At 46.5% G+C, this 19,166-nt stretch overlaps 1 protein-coding gene across 1 annotated transcript; it reads right to left on the bottom strand.

Annotated features, from left to right (window-relative positions):
• Window positions 1–14,573: 14,573 nt before the first annotated feature.
• On the bottom strand, window positions 14,574–15,572 carry LOC140905021 (olfactory receptor 52R1-like). The gene has a single exon (XM_073327527.1). The coding sequence runs from the start codon at window positions 15,570–15,572 to the stop codon at window positions 14,574–14,576; it is 999 nt and encodes a 332-aa protein (XP_073183628.1).
• Window positions 15,573–19,166: the final 3,594 nt, after the last annotated feature.

Below are 19,166 nucleotides of genomic sequence, written 5' to 3'. Positions count from 1 at the left end.
ATCAGAGGGATAAATACTGGAGAGGGAGAGGAATTATTTAAGCTCAGTACCAATGTGGACACAAGAACAAATGGAAATAAACTGGCCATTGGGAAGTTCAGATTTGAAATTAGACAAAGGTTTCTAACCATCAGAGGAGTGAAGTTCTGGAACAGCCTTCCAAGGGAAGCAGTGGGGGCAAAAGACCTATCTGGCTTCAAGATTAAACTTGGCAAATTTATGGAGGAGATGGTATTATGGGGTAACATGATTTTGGCAATTAATTGATCTTTAACAATTCATGGTAAATAGGCCCAATGTCCTGTGATGGGAAGTTAGATGGGGTGGAATCTGAGTTACAACCGAGAATTCTTTCCTGGGTGTCTGGTTGGTGAATCTTGCCCATAGGCTCAGGGTTCAGCTGATCGCCATATTTGGGGTCGGGAAGGAATTTTCCTCCAGGGCAGATTGGAAGAGGCCCTGGAGGTTTTTCGCCTTCCTATGTAGCATGGGGCATGGGTCACTTGCTGGAGGATTCTCTGCACCTTGAAGTATTTAAACCGCTATTTGAGGACTTCAATAGCTCAGACATAGGTGAAAGGTTTATGGCAGGAGTGGGTGGGTGAGACTCTGTGGCCTGCGTTGTGCAGGAGGTTGGACTAGACGATCATAATAGTCCCATCTGACCTTAGTATCTGTAAGTCTATGAGAATCCCTGTTCCAGGTGGCACCCCAGGGAAGTTGGTCATAGTGGCACAGTGAGCAGATTGAAGTGCACAGCACGTTGTTCGGAAGGAGATTTACACTTCATACCGTGGGGAAGAGATCTGCAGTTTCCTAGCAAGCCTGCTGCCCCGAATCCCCAGAAAGCCTGTGGAAGGGAACAGGGCAGCAGTGCTACTCTGAGAGCACCCACATCTTTCGAACAGCCTCCAGCCCTGTCCATGAAGCTGCCACCTGCCCAGCAATCCCTCGCACAGGTTAATACCGATCTGGGTACAGTTTTCAGCTGCAGGCTGCTTGATGGTGATGGCCAAGGACTTAGTCTTACCTGGATGAATAACCAGATTAATGTGCACTGCTTCTTGCCCAGCCAGATCAGCTCTCAGATGCAGCGATTCACAGTGCTACATCTGCAATTGCCACTGAAGTCGATGGAATAACAGTCCCTTGGGTGTTAGTACCGGGCACCTAGGGTGGGATGCACATCGGAAATGGCAGAGAGAGGGAGGTGTGTGTGTGTGTGTGTGCTAGAAAGGAAAGGGCGAGATGGACTGAAATACATGGAGAAAGAGAGAGAGAAAGAGATGGAATGAAACCCACTTGATCAGGGACTCCCTGCCTCTTCAGTTCTGGGAAGCACTTGCCAAGGGAGAGACAAATCCTCTCCCTGACCCCAAACAGGCACTGCCTGGTTCAGGAAACATTTCCTTCAGGGGAGCCCAGCTGGATTGATCCTAGAACCAAAGCACTCTGGTTAACACCGAGGGCAGAAGAGAATGGGCCACATTTGGGTGAAGAGAACATCTTGTGGAGACATCTAGAGCAGCTTGGGATCACCGAGCCCCACTTCTCTTCCACTCACAGTCCCCTAGCTTCTGTGTAGCAGCTTCAGATTTTCTGTCAAGGCCCTGCTCAAGCTCTTGCGGCTGGGCACCCACCAGGTGATAGTGATTGGGTCACACACACTGGACTCATGAGCTTTTGAGTCACAGCAGCGTTCAGGAACTGCTTTGGCTCTGGGTTTCTAGGTGCACTCTTGAGGTGCAACTTCCATTCCAGCACCTCCCTCTGGGAGTAGAGACTTGCATACCGAACCATATCTGTTCCAACAAACTCTCCAATTGCTTCAGCACACCCTTCCCAGAGCTCCCTGTTGGGCACACTCTGTTTCCAGTTTATCTCTTTTGGGGCACAGGATCAGTAAAGGAAACAGACCCAGGCCTTGCAAAAGGGGTTGCTATAACAATTCCTCTACTTGAAAAAGCACGAGATACTCAGTGTGACTGGTCCCTCCCCCCGGCATTATTCATGGAACTGGGGTACAGCTGAGCCCTCTGTCTCACCAATCTGAACCTCTTGCACTGTGATGTTGTGGCAAGCTGCAAAGCCTTCCAAGCTTGCACTCACACCAATATTCACAGGCAGGGACCACACCCAGCTGTGTTCATGAATGCCCCTGCCAGCCGCTCATGAACCAACCACAGGGAGTGTCATAAATATAAAGGGAAGGGTAAACACCTTTCTGTATGCTGTGCTATAAAATCCCTCCTGGCCAGGGGCAAAGTCATTTCACCTGTAAAGGGTTAAGAAGCTCAGGTAACCTGGCTGGCACCTGACCCAAAATGACCAATGAGGGGACAAGATACTTTCAGATCTGGGGAGGGGGGAAGAATGCTTTTGTCTGTCTGTGTGATACCTTTGCTGGGAACAGATCAAGGATGCAAGCCCTCCAACTCCTGCAAAGTTAGTAAGTAATCTAGCTAGGAAATGTATTAGGTTTTCTTTGTTTTGGTTTGTGAAATTCGTTGTGCTGGAGGAAATGTGTATTCCTGGTTTTGTGTCTTTTTTGTAAGTTAAGGTTTTACCTACAGGGATTCTCTATGTTTTGAATCTGACTGCCTGTGAGATTATCTTCCATTCTGATCTTCTCTATGTTTTGAATCTGACTGCCTGTGAGATTATCTTCCATTCTGATCTTACAGAGTTGTTCTCTTATCTTTTTATTGTGTGTGTGTTGTTCTTCTAATAAAATTCTGTTTTTTTAAGAATCTGATTCGGTTTTTTGGGTCTTAAAAATCCAAAGCTGGTTTGTGCTCATCTTGTTTATTCTCAAGCCTCCCCAGGAAAGGGGGTGTAAGGGCTTGGGGGGATATTTTGGGGAAATAGGAACTCCACGTGGTCTTTTCCCTGTACTTTGTCTAAATCACTTGGTGGTGGCAGCATACTGTTCAAAGACAAGGTGAAATTTGTGCCTTGGGAAAGTTTTTAACCTAAGCTGGTAAAAATAAGCTTAGGGGGTCTTTCATGATGGTCCCCACATCTATACCCTAGAGTTCAGAGTGGGGGGGGACCCTGACAGGGAGGCTCCAGCCAAAATACCCCCAAGCTTCCCAGCTTGTGACCCCAGAGATGTACTGTCCTGCCCTGGTCAAAAGCCTGACCAGAGCACATGCAGAAAACTTTAGGTTCCTTTCTGAGTAAAGAGCTGGAGCAGCCTGCCCCGAATCTCTTTGGTCCTCACCCCATAGATGAGAGGGTTTAGCATGGGAGGCACCAGGATGTACATGTTGGCCATGAGAACGTGGAAATGCGGGGGCACATTGTGTCCAAACTGGTGTGTGAGGAAGGAGAAGAGACCTGGGATGTAAAAGGCTAAGACGGCACAGAGGTGGGAGCCACAGGTCCCAAATGTCTTAAGCCGGGCGTCCTTTCTGGGAAGGCTGAAGATGGCCCTGAGGATCTGGGCGTAGGACATAGCAATAAAAGACACATCCAGTCCAATCACAGAAAATACCACAAAGTGGCCGTAGTAACTACTGATGCGGATGTTGGCACAGGCCAGCTTCACCACGGCTATGTGCTCGCAATATGATTGGAGGATAAAGTTGGTTGTACAATATGGCCACCTTCTCGCTAAGAAGGGAAAGGGCAGTGCAAGCAGGCCACCACGCAGCACCACGGCCAGGCCCAAGATGGTTTGTCAGGATGATGGCTGTTCATGTTTTTTTTTATACCCAACCTGGGCATTGGTCACTTTCTTTGCTGTTGCCTTTGGGGAGCTAATATCTGGCTGATTCCCCAACTTACAGTATATTGCAGTGACCACCATACAACATAATTCTCATAACTTCATATGACTTAAATGACACACATATATGGATAGAGAAATGATTTTCAGCAGATCATAAGCTTTCCCGTGATACCTTACAAGGCATGCTTTATATGTGAGATCACGATTAAATGAAAATGAGGAATATGGGGGTTACAGTTGTGACGGGTTGGATCACAGAAACCCCCTTGAGACTGCCACCACATGCACCTCGACTACCTCTGAGCCCATTTTCCCTGCCAGCTTGGGACTTCAGTACCTTGCCTTGTTTGAGCCAAACACACTTGTGGGCTGCAAACACAGATCCAAGTCTGAATCACGTCCCGCACAAGCTGCAGCCTTAACTGAAAACACCTTAAGAGGTGCTCCTGTCTCCAGCACTCAGATACCCAGCTTCCAATGGGGTCCAAACCCCAAACAAATCCATTTTACTCTGTATAAAGCTTATACAGGGTAAGCTCATAAATTGTTTCCCCTCTATAACACTGATAGAGAGATATGCACAGCTGTTTGCTCTCACAGGTATTAATACATATGCTGGGTTAATTAATAAGTAAAAAGTGATAGGATTTAAGTGTTTCCAAGTAATAACAGACAGAACAAAGTAAATTACCAAACAAAATAAAATAAAACACCCAAGTCTCAGCCTAATACAGTAGGAAAACTGAATACAGATAAAATCTCACCCTCAGAGATGTTTCAGTAACCTTCTATCACAGACTGGATGCCTTTCATAGTCTGGGCCTAATCATTTACCCTTGTACAGCCCTTGTTCCAGCTCAGGTGGTAACTGGGGGATTTCTCATGATTGCAGCCCCCTCTGTTCTGTTCCACCCCCTTATATATTTTTTGCACCAGGCGGGAATGCTTTGTCCCTCTCTGGGTTCCCACCCCTCCTTCTAAATGGAAAAGCACCAGGTTAAAGATAGATCCCAGTTCCGGTGACATGATCACATGTCACTGTAAGACTTCATTACCGATTTGCCAACACACAGGTATACAGGAAGACTTACAAATAAACAGAGCCCTTTACAACCAGTTGTCCTAGTTCATGGGAGCCATCAAGATTCCCAGCCACCATTAATGGCCCACACTTTGCATAACTACAATAGGACCTCAGAGTTATATTTCATATTTCTAGTTTCAGATACAAGAGTGATACATTTCTACAAATAGGATGACCACACTCAGCAGATAATAAGTTTTATAATGATACCTTACAAGAGACCTTTTGCATGAAGCATACTCCAGTTACATTATATTCACACTCATGAGCATATTTTCATAACAGTACACTCCCCCAAGGTATAGAATGTCACACTCAGTTACTGATGGACAGAGAGTGCTTATGGTGGTTATGGCAAACAAGTCCGGACTCCTGGGTTCTGTCTGCCATTCTTTGTGTGACTTTGCCCAAGTCTCCTCTCCCCGTGACTCAATTTACCTATCTGTATAATGGGGATAGGCTAGGTGTGTTGAAAATTCTTTCATGAAAGGTGCTACATGATATGATCATAGTTACTGATGAGAATTACTGATCTCTGATCCCTTAGCGACAGCCCTGTGTGCCTGTAGAAAGTGTTTGTGCCTCCCCTCAGTCATCTGTCTCCCGATTTGTCTGTCTACTATCTCCCCTGCCATCCTGGGCATTTACAGGGTATCAGACCCAATGCAGATCTAGGCATTATCCCTATTTGTCTTACTAATCAACTATAATTTTCAAATATACACAAATTCACAGAGCAATTAAGGTCTCTTTGGTTTACTCCTAAAGCTGGACAAATAGCACAGAAGTCCAGACTTGGAAAGAGAGACACTGTCTAGAGTGTCTCCAGCCTGTTTGCATCCAGATGCTGCTACTCCCCTAGAGGCTGAGTGAACCCCAGTGGGATTGTACAGAGCTATATTATAAACAATGCACACCCTTGTAAGCTCTCAGTATGGTATGTTGCTGCAGATCCTGGGGTGGGAAAGGTGTGAGACATGGCTACACGAGAATGATTCCCAGGAAAGTCACTTCCGTCTCTGAATCCACAGATACCCATGTCTTGATGGTCGACAAACCCAGTGAAACGTGCGTGTGATGGGATAGAGAATAGGTCTGTTGTCTTTTCCACTCTGCACAGCCATTTGTTAGGTAAAAAGATTATTTTCCCCAAGAATCAGGCAGGCATAGACAATACTGTAAGAGGTTTATTCATGGTACCAGGAAGACTGATAAACAGCTTTTAAAACATAATGCTACAATGACCAATTATATACCCTTTTTATTACTTTATTTGCATTTATTTGTACATACAGAGACAGACATTGTTACAAGTCAAGAGAGAACTCTGAACAAAGGTAAAAATAGAAACAGTGCGTACATATAGATGTCATCCTGATTACATTAAGTATCTATGGCTACCGTGCGGGGGAAAGAGGCTGGTTGGGTGGTGGGAGGAATGAGTGCTTACAGATATCCGGTGGGCTGTGAGGGGAGAGTTTATTCTGTTCTAAGAGCTGAGTTACTGGGAAGACATCAGCCATTGATGGGCAATCTCCTCCTATCAATGAACGGGGGGCAGACATCCATGATCATCCTCCTGGATGTCTTGGCATTATTTGACACTGTGGACAATGAGATACTGCTGTCTCACCTAAGAGGCTGCAGCATTCCAGAGGGATGAACTAAAATGGGCTGAATATTTCTTGGAGGGACGCACCCAAGTAGCAGTGATGGGAAACTGCACCTCCAGCACTAGACCCCCTCCCTGGTAGAGTCCTACAAGGGTCAATCCTCTCTCTAGGGATTTTCAATATCTCCAGGCAGCCTCTGTGGGAACTGGTCACACAACATGGACTCAAACACCAGCAATATGCTAATAAAGTAATAAATGTCCATCAATGCCGCTAAAGCAGGGGAAGTGGATAGCAATTGGTAGAAATGAGAAGATATAAAGTATAGAGAATGGATTAGGGAAGCAAAGGATACCAGAGACAAATCCATGACTAGCAGGGCTAAGGAAAATAATAAGATTTTTTTTTTTTTTTTTTAGTATATTGGAAACAAAGGAAATCCTAATAGTGGTATAGGCCTTTACTATATGGAGATGGTAACATTGTTAATAATGATGGAGACAGGGCAAAAATGTTCAGTAAACCTTTCTGTGTTGTATTTGGAAAGAAGCAGGATGATGCACTCAGATCACACAAACTACTTTGCAGATCGCTGGTAACTATGGAGGATGCTACAGAGCACCTACTTGGCATCAATATTTTTAAATCCGCAGCCCCAGATATCTCACATCCAAAGAGTTCTAAAAGAGTTATCTGAGGAGATTTCTGCCCCACCAAAGTTAAATTTTAATAAATATTGGATGACCAGAGATATCCTATATTTTGCCAGTATTCATAAAAGTGTGTCATGGGTATTAAATGCTGAGTAGCTTGTAATAGATTTAGACCATTGCAAGTTGTTTGACCAGGTACCAGATGACATTCAAATTAAGTAACTAGGGATAGACAATATCACTAGAGCACACATCAGATGGTGTGAGAACTGGCCAACTGATAGATCTCAGAAAGGAGATGTCCATGGGGAATCATCATCCAACGGGGTTTTTTCTAGTGGTTCACAAAGGTCCTTAAACACCTAACTCCCACTGATTTGAGCCTCTAGGGGCCTAGTGATGGGCTGGAGGGAGGTGCCTATTTCCATGTGGGACTGTCAGCTGTGAGCCCCCTGATGGAGCGAGGTGCCTAGGACAGGTCAGCGCTTTCTTGAGAGAGACATAAGAACGGCCATACTGGTTCAGACCAAAGGTCCATCTAGCCCAATATCCTGTCTTCTGACAGTGTTCAATGCCAGGTGCCACAAAGGGAATGAAGAATACAGGTAATCAGCAAGCAATCCATCCCCTTTCACCTAATTCCAGCTTCTGGCAAACAGACACTAAAGACACAATGCCTGCCCATTCTATCTATTAGCCATCGAAGCACCTCTACTCCATGAATTTATGTAGTGATTTTTTTTTAACCCTGTTATATTCTTGACCTTCACAACATCCTCTGGCAAGGAGTTCCACAGATTGACTGTGTGTTATGTGAAGAAATACTTCCTTGTGTTTGTTTTAAACCTGCAGCCTATTAATTTCATTTGGTGACCCCTAGTTCTTGTGTTATGAGAAGGAGTAAGTAACACTTCCTTATTTACATTCCCCTCACCCATCATTATTTTATAGACCTCTATCATATCCCTCCTTAGTCTTCTCTTTTCCAAGCTGAAAATTCACAGTCTTATTAATCTTAATTAAACTGTTCCATATCCCTAATCATTTTTGTTTCACTTTTCTGTACCTTTTCCAATTCCAATATATTTTTTTTGTGATGGGGCGACCACATCTGCATGCAATATTCAATATGTGGGCGTATCATGGATTTATGTAGAGGCAACATGATATTTTTCTGTCTCATTATCTATCCATTTCCTAATGATTCCCAACATTCTGTTCACTTTTTTGACTGCTCCTGCACATTAAGAGGATGTTTTCAGAAAACTATTCACAATTACTCCCAGATCTCTTTCTTGAGTGGCTACAGCTATTTCCAGTTGAAAACTGGGTACTTGGTGTGGAGAAAATAATCAGTGGACCCAAGTAGGCCTAAAACTTTGGTCAAGCTAACTGTGTATATAAAGCATAAAAAGAGAGTGAGGAAAATTCCATTGTAAGGCAATTACAAACAGCACAGATTAAGAAATGTAACCATTAACTGCAAAGGAAACCAGCTGTTTCCCCCCCTCCCCCCGCGCCCAGGTATTAATACATAGTCTGGGTGAATTAATAAGTAAAAAGTGATTTTATTAAATACAGAAAGTAGGATTTAAGTGGTTCCAAGCAGTAACAGACAGAACAAAGTGAATTACCTAGTAAAATAAAATAAAACACACAAGTCTAAGCCTAGTACAGTAAGAAAACTGAATGCAGATAAAACCTCACCCTGAGACATGTTCCAATAAGCTTCCTTTTTACAGACTAGTCTCCTTCTAGTCTGGGTCCAGCAATCACTCACACCACCTATGGTTACTGTCCTTTTTTTCCAGTTTCTTTCAGGTATTCTTGGGGGTGGAGAGGCTATCTCTTGAGCCAGCTGAAGACAAAATGGAGGGGCCTCCCAGGGGTTTAAATAGACTTTCTCTTGTAGGTTCATTCCCTTCCCTCCCCCTGTGTAGAATCTCAGCTACAAGATGGAGTTTTGGAGTCACATGGGCAAGTCACACATCCATGCATGACTCAGAACTTACAGGTAGCAGCCATGGTTCACATGCTACCTTGAATGTCCTCAAGTAGACTTCTTATGTGGATTGAAGCCTCCAAGATCTATTGTCCATTAAGTGCTTCTTGATTGGGCACTTAACTTGCAAATTCCTTTCTAAAGAAGCTGACCAAATGCCTTACTAAGGCTATTTAAAATCAAACAAGTATACAGCCAATATTCATAACTTCTATTACAACAATGATATATGCATACAAATAGGATGAATAGATTAAGTAGATCATAACCTTTACAGAGATATGTTACATGGCATATGTAGCATAAAACATACTTCAGTTATGTCATATATACATCCATAAGCATATTTCCATAAAGCCTTAAGGAGTGCACCTCCAGAGCACCCAAGTAGTAATGATGGGAAACTGCACCTACAGCACTAGACCCCTCCCTTGTGGAATCCCACATGCATCAGTTCTTTCTCTGGGGCTTTTCAACATCTCCATGCAGCCTCTATGGGAACTGGTCACACAACATGGACTCAAATGCCAGCAATATGCAGATGACACCGATCTCCTCCTATCCTTCCCATAGGCCAAAGCAGTACCAGGAGAATGGCCCAGTTCTTGGACTGAACAGCTGGCTGAAGCTGAAGCCAAGTGAGACAGAGGTGATGCTGGTGGGCAGAGCAAAGCATTTTGAAGGTTTGACAGCCACGCTGAAGCCTCCTTTGGCTTAAGGTTCACACCCACACCTGGGCAATTCAGTCCACAGTCGAGGAGTGCTCTTGGATTCCTTGCTGACGGTGAGCTTTCTCATGCCAGAATCTATAAGTAGTGCTTTCTACCATGTCTAGTTAACTAGGAGGCTCTGTCCCATCCTAGTGGATGATGACCTGGCCTCAGTTATATTGGTCTCCATCACCTCCTGTGTGGACTGTAGCCATGTGTAAGGGGACTGTTGCCCCTTACTAAAACTTAGTGAGGGTTTGGTTGGCCATTTCCCAGTACAAAAAGAAAGGGCCGATGGGAAATCAGGACCCTAAGACTGAGGTCCCCAGGGGCAATAGGAATAGGCCAATGCTCCAGGTCAGCCTGACTGACAGTGCAGTCAGGCTAATGAGGGAATCAAGAGGCCAGGGGTCCCGTACACAGTGTGAGCTGGGGCTGCCTGGGCCAGAGTGGTGCTGGGAGCAGAGCTGCAGCAACCAGAACCAGAGAGGCCAGAGAAGCAGCCCAGGGACCTGCACTGGAGGGAAAGCAGCAGCAGCAATGGGGGAGAGTGGAGCGGAAACTGGAGCAGTGCAGAGCCGGGTGCGTTGAGCAGCTGGGGAGAGCGAGAAGGGACCCTGGGCAGATACCCCCAGCCAAGAGGCCCTGCAGGCCAAACTGTGACCCTGATGGAGGAGCTTATGCTGGGAAGAAGGGTCCTGCCACCTAGAGCCTGAGGGCATGTGGCAACTGCCAGAGAAAGTCTCTGACCTTCAGCATCCCTGCAGTATATCCAGAGCCTGGGCAGGAGGTCTGGGAAGTGTGATGGATAGTCTGTGAACTGCCCTGATATTCTGGAGATGGCTGTTTGGGGTTCCCCCGTGCCACAGAGCAGGATGACGTTTTCCTTTAACTTTTCCCATTTTTCCTTATTTCTTTTTGAAAAAATGATTGCTGTTTAATAAATTCTATTTGCTTGAACTATACATGATGATCAGTGGGTCAGAGAAGTGCCCAGAACAAAGACAGTACACAAGAGTGGGGATACCCTAGCCCCTGTCCTAGTGACCATGACAAGATTCGGGGTTGAGGCCCCCCGCAGGAATCCTGGCCCACCCTTGGTGGGGTTACGAGGACTCTGCCACCCCGGAGAGTGTAAGGGGAGCCCTCAAAGTCAGGCAGGGCTCTGGGTAAAGGGAGAGGGAGCGAGGACTAAGAACCTTTCTCTAGCCCATTCCACCAGGGTAGTGTATAAGCCAGGAAAGTTCCCCATAGGAGCAGGACTGTTCACCCGATTACATCTGTTACAAATTCTTGAAAGGATTCACCTTAATTTTCTCTTCTACAGTGAAATTTTTACCCTTCAAATGTTTTGCTATTTTGCGGTACTCAAGGCTCTTCAAATTTCTACAAAACTGTGTAATAACCGGCTCTCTCTGCCTGACTGAGGCTGTGTCTACACTACCAGTTGTGCTGCTGTAAGGTCCCCCAGGTAGCCTCTCTATGCCGATGGGAGAGAGCTCTCCTGCAGGCATAGTTAAACCACCCCCAGCGAGCATCTCCCGCTGACATAGCGCTTCCTCACTGGCACTTTTGTCAGTCACGGGGGTGTGTTTTACACCCCTGACCTACAAAAGTGCTACTGTAGACAAAGCCTGAGTTGCATGCTACTAAAGACATCCACTGTCCCAAGTCTTGAAATGTTTAAGAAGATTGCAATTTTCCGCTGGTCTTTCTGATCAAACCCAGCTGCTTGCACAGATTTATCTCAGAAGTCTGCCTGAATCTCTTCCCAGGGTCTGCTGCGTTACCCGAGAGTTTCAACTCCTTGTGGGCTTTCAGTTGTTCCATCTCCAGGATGACTCCTTCCTTCCTTCAGCACAGCCCTGTTACCTCTGCCCTCTCCTCTGGTCTCCCTTCTGGTACCAGGTGTTGTCTTGGGAATTCATGAATAGAAGGCTCAGTCTGCATGCTCCGAAGGGAGGTGTGATTAGAACTAAAGCATAGTTACAAAAGCTAACGAAGAGCCATGCACTCCCAGCTGTGTGTCTGGTGCAGCCGCCACTCAATGGCCCATTCTCGCTAGTCCCAATATAGTTCCCCTAAACATGTGATCTGATCTTAAAGGCCCAGGACACACTTCTAACAGCCAGGGCAGAGCTGTGCATTTCAGCTGTCTCACACCCACCTAGCAGCCAATGTAAACACCCATTCTGAGTGCTGTTCCTCCCCCATCTCACCACCTACCCCCTTTCTTGTTTGTTACACACCATAAATGTGTCTTATCTTAATTTGATGTATAAGCTCCTTGGGGCAGGGTCTGTTTCTCCTTCAGTGTTTGCAAAGGGCCCAGCACAAGAGGCCTGTCAAGGTTCCTTCCCCACTCTGAACTCTAGGGTACAGATGTGGGGACCTGCATGAAAGACCCCCTACGGTTATTCTTACCAGCTTAGATTAAAAACTTCCTCAAGGTACAAACTTTGCCTTGTCCTTGAACAGTATGCTGCCACCACCAAGCGATTTAAACAAAGAACAGGGAAAGAGCCCACTTGGAGACGTCTTCCCCACAAAAAAAACCCCAAGCCCTACACCCCCTTTCCTGGGGAAGGCTTGATAAAAATCCTCACCAATTTGCATAGGTGAACACAGACCCAAACCCTTGGATCTTAAGAACAATGAAAAAGCAATCAGGATCTTAAAAGAAGCATTTTAATAGAAGAAAAAGTAAAAGAATCACCTCTGTAAAATCAGGATGGTAAATACCTTACGGGGTAATCAGTTCCAAAACATAGAGAATCCCTCTAGGCAAAACCTTAAGTTACAAAAAGACACAAAAACAGGAATCTACATTCCATTCAGCACAGCTTATTTACCAGCCATTTAAACAAAAAAGAAATCTAAGACATTTCTAGCTAGATTACTTACTAACTTAACAGAAGTTCCGAAGAGCATTCATAGAATCATAGAATATCAGGGGTGGAAGGGACCTCAGGAGGTCATCTAGTCCAACCCCCTGCTCAAAAGCAGGACCCATCCCCAATTTGTCAAGCCTGACATTAAAAACTTCTAAGGAAGGAGATTCCACCACCTCCCTAGGTAACGCATTCCAGTGTTTCACTACCCGCCTCATGAAAAAGTTTTTCCTAATATCCAATCTAAACCTCCCCCACTGCAACTTGAGACCATTACTCCTTGTCCTGTCCTCTTCCACCACTGAGAACAGTCTAGAGCCATCCTCTTTGGAACCACCTCTCAGGTAGTTGAAAGCAGCTATCAAATCCCCCCTCATTCTTCTCTTCTGCAGGCTAAACAATCCCAGCTCCCTCAGCCTCTCCTCATAACTCATGTGTTCCAGTCCCCTAATCATTTTTGTTGCCCTTCGCTGGACTCTCTCCAATTTATCCACATCCTTCTTGTAGTGTGGGGCCCAAAACTGGACACAGTACTCCAGATGAGGCCTCACCAATGTCGAATAGAGGGGAACGATCATGTCCCTCGATCTGCTCGCTATGCCCCTACTTATACATCCCAAAATGCCATTGGCCTTCTTGGAAACAAGGACACACTGCTGACTCATATCCAGCTTCTCGTCCACTGTCACCCCTAGGTCCTTTTCCGCAGAACTGCTGCCTAGCCATTCGGTCCCTAGTCTGTAGCTGTGCATTGGGTTCTTCCGTCCTAAGTGCAGGACCCTGCACTTATCCTTGTTGAACCTCATCAGATTTCTTTTGGCCCAATCCTCCAATTTGTCTAGGTTCCTCTGTATCCTATCCCTGCCCTCCAGCATATCTACCACTCCTCCCAGTTTAGTATTATCTGCAAATTTGCTGAGAGTGCAATCCACACCATCCTCCAGATCATTTATGAAGATATTGAGCAAAACCGGCCCCAGAACCGACCCCTGGGGCACTCCACTTGACACCGGCTGCCAATTAGACATGGAGCCATTGATCACTACCCGTGGAGCCTGACAATCTAGCCAACTTTCTACCCACCTTATAGTGCATTCATCCAGCACATACTTCCTTAACTTGCTGACAAGAATACTGTGGGAGACTGTGTCAAAAGCTTTGCTAAAGTCAAGAAACAATACATCCACTGCTTTCCCTTCATCCACAGAACCAGTAATCTCATCATAGAAGGCAATTAGATTAGTCAGGCATGACCTTCCCTTGGTGAATCCATAATGACTGTTCCTGATCACTTTCCTGTCATGTAAGTGCTTCAGGATTGATTCTTTGAGTACCTGCTCCCAACCTCAGCTGCTTTTATAAGGATTCCTGGCTTCCCCCTCCACTTCTCACTGTCCCCTTGGCCCCAGCATTGTGTCCTCGCTGAGCTCATTGAAGGCTCCTTGTCAGGCTGAAGCAGTTTCTGTCCCCGCAACGGAGCAGAGCGAGCCCAGCTGCGGGGGTGAGGAGGGAGGTGGGTATGAATCAGGAGTGGACGGGGTTGGGGATAAGAGGAGATAGGAACAGAGATGGGGCCTTCGGAGAAGAGCTGGGATGGGAGAGGGGCATTTTAGAAGAAGTGGGGCAGGTCATTGCAGGTACAGGCTGAGCAGGGCAGTGGGCCTCAGGGATCCAGTTATCAGCAATTAGAAAGTTGAAAACCCTATGAATTAATAAATTGTACACAGACCAATTTCTCACACTCACACACAGCACAGTAAGGCCACAAAAGGATTACATGTTGCTTTGACTGTCCACTCAGTGATTCAGAGAAGAGAGTCCAGCACCATATAACCAGCCAGGTCTGCACGTCGCTCAATCTGAGAGTCAGAACCTGAGGAGAAACCATTAGGGCCCTTCATGAATAAAGAGGCGGAGCAGCCTGTCCCAGATCTGTTTGGTCCTTACCCCGTAGATGATGGGGTTTAGCATGGGAGGCATGAAGAGGTAAATGCTGGAAATGAGAACGTGGACATTCAGAGCCACATTCTGGCCAAACCGGTACAGGAGGGAGGTGAAGAAACGTGGGACATAAAAGGCTAAAATGACAAAGAGGTGGGAGCTGCAGGTCCCAAAAGTCTTGATCCGGGCATCCTTTGTGGGGAGGCTGAAGATGGCCCTAAGGATCTGGATATAGGACGCGACAATAAAAATCCCATCCAGACCCATCACACTGAATTGCACAAAGAGTCCGTAGTAACTACTGATGCGGATGTCAGTGCAGGCCAGATTCACCACGGCCATGTGCAAGCATAAGTGCTGAGGGATGATGTTGGTTCTGCAATATGGCCATTGCCTCGCCAGGAAGGGATAGGGCAGTGAAAACATGCCACTGCGTAGCACCATGGCCAGGCCAATCTTGGCCACAATGAGGTTTGTCAGGATGGTGGAATGTCTCAGGGGATGGCAGATGGCCACGTAGCGATCCAGAGCCATGGCCGCAAAGATCCCAGACTCCATCGCTGAGAAGCTGTGAATGAAGTACATCTGGGTGAGGCAGGCACTGAAATCGATCTCTCTGGAATTGAACCAGAAGATGCTCAACATTTTGGGGAAGATGGATGTAGAGAGGACCAGGTCAGTGACAGCCAGCATGCAGAGGAAATAGTACATGGGCCCATGGAGGCTTGGCTCTGTCTTTACAATGACCAGGATGGTGAAGTTCCCCAAGACGGCTATGACATACATGGCACAGAAGGGGATGGAGATCCAGACATGGGCTGCCTCCAGCCCAGGAATGCCCAGCAGGATGAAGGTGGAGGGGTTGGTGAAGTGGGTTGTGTTGGAATCTGACATGGAGTAGGGGAGAAGTTGTCTAACTCTGAGGCAGAACGGTGTCTCCTGCATGTATCGTATGTCCCACTGACTTCCCGTATGTGCCCAGCCTCTAGGGTGATGGTCGCAGTACAAATGCCTGGATGGAGAGACAATGTGAATATGAGACACTATATGCACAACTGTAGACTGTTCTCATGGGTGAAGCAGATTGGTCGCCCTTCACAGACTGAAAAACAACATTTTTATGATTCAGAGAAATGAATTATGAACACATGATGCTACAAATGCCAATTCCATGTGTTCTGGTGCTCAGTGTGTCAGTAACTCCAACACATCGTGGTCTGGGAAACCTTAATAGACACCAGCAGGAAACACAATTGTGGATACACGTTATTCATCATTGTTCCTTAGGCCTTGTCTACACTGCCAAGTTTTTCCACCCAAAAATATCTGTTGGAGAAAAAACAGTGGCCCTGTACACACTGCAAAGCCACTTTTAACGATGGAAATCCTCAGTTTCAGTGAGATAATAAAACCACCTTGATGCAAGTTTTAAGGCTTTTTATGCAAAACTTTTGTCACTGAGGCTCCAGTGTAGACCCTTGGGCTTGATTTTATTGCTGTAATTGGCCTCTGGAAGGTGTCCCACAATGCCCATTCTGACCACTCTGGTAAGCACTTTCAACTGCCCTGTCCTGCATCGAGGTGAACACCTTCCACCCCTCCTTTTAGAGGTCAGGGAATTTAGAAATCCCCTGTCCTGTTTGCTCAACATGGAGAGCTTACATTACAGCTTCCTAGGTGGCCATGGTGGCTCCACACAGGAAATCCTCTCCAGTTTGGGCCACTGTGGATCTGCTGGATGCGCTCAGTACTTGGGGAGAGGAGGCTGTGCACTCCCAGCTGTGCTCCAGCTGTAGGGACGTTCATACCGATGGGCAGATTTCATGCAGCTTGTGGGGAAAGATCTGTGTTCAGGACACACTGCAGTGCACAGCAAAGGGGAAGGAGCTGAGGCCCGCGTACCAGAATGCCAGGGAGGCAAATGGTCAGTCCAGTGCTGTGCCCCAAACCTGCCATTTTATAAGGAGTTGGACGCTATTCTTGGCAGCGACCCCACCTCCACAACCAAGACCCCCGTGGATACTTCAGCGGGGCTGGATCCGATTCAAACTGGACTTAACCCAGAAGAGAAAGTAATTGATGAAGATCTGGAGGCATTAGAAGATGTGGAGCCCGTGCCAGCATTTCTCAGTTCTTTGTCCAGTTGTTACCAGGGGTTCTTGGAACCCAAAGCTCTTGGTAACTTTTCCTCTGTGCGAGGTGGTGTCAGGAATTAAATCAGGGGAGACATGGCCATCCGACCGATAGATGGCTGGCACAAACAGGACAACACAAGAGCGCTTTCACTTAAAGCTAAACTTTACTTAGTGTCAAGCACCTATACACACGTCCACAACAGGTTACTAAAACACCCACAACCCTTGATAATTACCAAACCTGAGTGTGGCTCTCGTGTGGCAGCCCTTCTGCTGGTGGGAAACACAAGATGCACCCAGAGAGAGAGTCCAGTCCTGAAGAGTCCCCGCACCTCAAACATTTTCCCCTTCTTTATACATTACTAATAGAATGACAGGTCCCTTAAAGCAAACTTAGAACCATAGAATCATAGAATATCAGGGTTGGAAGGGACCTCAGGAGGTCATCTAGACCAACCCCCTGCTCAAAGCAGGACCAATCCCCAATCAAATCATCCCAACTGCTTACTTGTTAAATAAGCAGTGTCAATGGTCAAGCGAGAGGTTCCTTCTGATTATCCATGAACCAGGTGTGGCTTTTTCCAGAGTTTTCAGCCTTGAGGCCATAATAGACATTCCTGGGGCACATCCTGCTCTTCTAAAATGCATGTATCAGCCACTTCAACACAGTTCTTGTCAGGAAGGATGCGGGGTCAAGCTGCCCTCTCTCTGGCACCCAAACCCCCCTCCCCCTCCACTCCTGCCTTGGTTAAACTAAGCCTGCTGACTTGGTTGGTTTTAGCAATAAGTCATAGTGGTTTCAGGCACTTTACTGGTTTGCCATAGTCTCCCCGTACACAGTCAGGAGCTCTTCTCCACTCTGGAGGTGTCCAAACAGTATCAGCAGTTACAGTTAGGTGAGCCAGAAGAAGGAGAACAGACTCCCTGGTAAATGGATTTGCTTTGTGAAGTGTGGAAGTGTGTACAGGAGAAATGTACAAGGCTGGCTGTGTTTCTGTGTGCTGGGCATTTCCCTGTGCAGCGAAGGAGCATGGTGGAACAGGGTGTTGATGCACACTGAGATTTCACAGGATTCCTCCAAAGAGTTCTCCAGCAAGCTTTCTGCAGGTACTCCACAATCCTGTGCCAGAGGGTCCCTAGCAGAGCTCCTTTATTCCTTTCCCCTTTGAGGGACACTTTCCCACCCCATTCTGCAATTACTTGGGCAAGGACTAAAGCAGCACACAGATGAGCAGCATAGGGATCGGGGTGGAAGCCGCAAGCATGTAGTAGATGCATCCTTGCTTCCTTGCTTCCCCTCAGGAGAGAGATATCTGCCACAATGACTCTTGCCTGTGGAAATGCTTGGGAAACTTTTCACTGTTATCCCATGAGAAGTGCCCTCTGTCCCCTTTCACAATGCTTTTCTCCCACGCACAATGCCCTCCAGTCCTGGGTACACTCACCATCCTTTCAGTGTTTCCCGGCATGTGTGCTTGTCAAGGGACAATCAGAAAGTGATTGGTGTGTTACCAATGGTGTATTTTAATGGAGTGTTTCAGTGCTGTACGTAGAGTTAACAATAATGCTTCAGTTTGTTGTTACTTGTGACTCACCAGGTATGACCTGGAAAGGAGGCACCCCCTCCACTCCAGCTGAGCATTTCTGCCAGATAAGAAAGCACCCAAGACGGCACAAGGGAGATATCTTCTGGGAGATGCAGTAGTTCTTTGATATAGACAAGAGGGAAAGCAGGGCGTGGAGGGAAAGCGACAAGCAGGAAAGAAAAGAAAATGAGGCATACAGTCGGGACGCAACAGAGAGGCTGATAAAAGTTTTGGAGCACCAAACTAACATGCTGCAGTCCCTTGTAACCCTCCAAAACGAGCAGATTGCGTGTCTGCCCGCCCCTTCGGCACATTCAGAGATCTTTCCCATACCTTCCCCAGACTTTACCCACACATCCCTTTCTGATTTCTGGGATTTCAGGCTTTCCCCCACACTTCACCCCTGCAGAGAGCTCTTCAAATGACAGCTGGAATTATGCTCACCTCCAAGAGTCAACTCTCCCCGGGTACGTGTCTCTCCCCTGCACCCAGAAATGTACAGGTGTCTCTCTGTGTGTACGTATTCTTGTGGTTTTTTTGGCAATAAAACAAAGTTCTTTGCAAAATAAGCACTCTTTATCTGTTTCCATGCAAGTTATGATAGCAGATGGCATCAGGAAACAAACAAGCAGTTTTATCATTTCCTTACATTGAATCTTGAGTCTGAAGAAGCACAACTGCTTCTTACCCTACCAAAACTGGACTACATAATGCATTACAATCCCAATCACAGCAACAAACATTACTGGTACTAACCTTGAAAATGCTGCCTCAAAGCCTCCCAAATTGCCCCCCCAGTGTTTCCCTCTAACAGCCTT

Source organism: Lepidochelys kempii, chromosome 1 (assembly GCF_965140265.1).
Source record: "Lepidochelys kempii isolate rLepKem1 chromosome 1, rLepKem1.hap2, whole genome shotgun sequence".
Taxonomy (NCBI): Eukaryota; Metazoa; Chordata; order Testudines; family Cheloniidae; genus Lepidochelys; species Lepidochelys kempii.
Note: the sequence above shows the minus strand (reverse complement) of the source record. Positions and strands in the feature narration are given on the sequence as shown.

Bases quoted from the DNA above. Each gene is read 5' to 3' on its own strand.
- LOC140905021 (XM_073327527.1), bottom strand. From the start codon at position 15,572: ATGCAGGAGACACCGTTCTGCCTCAGAGTTAGACAACTTCTCCCCTAC.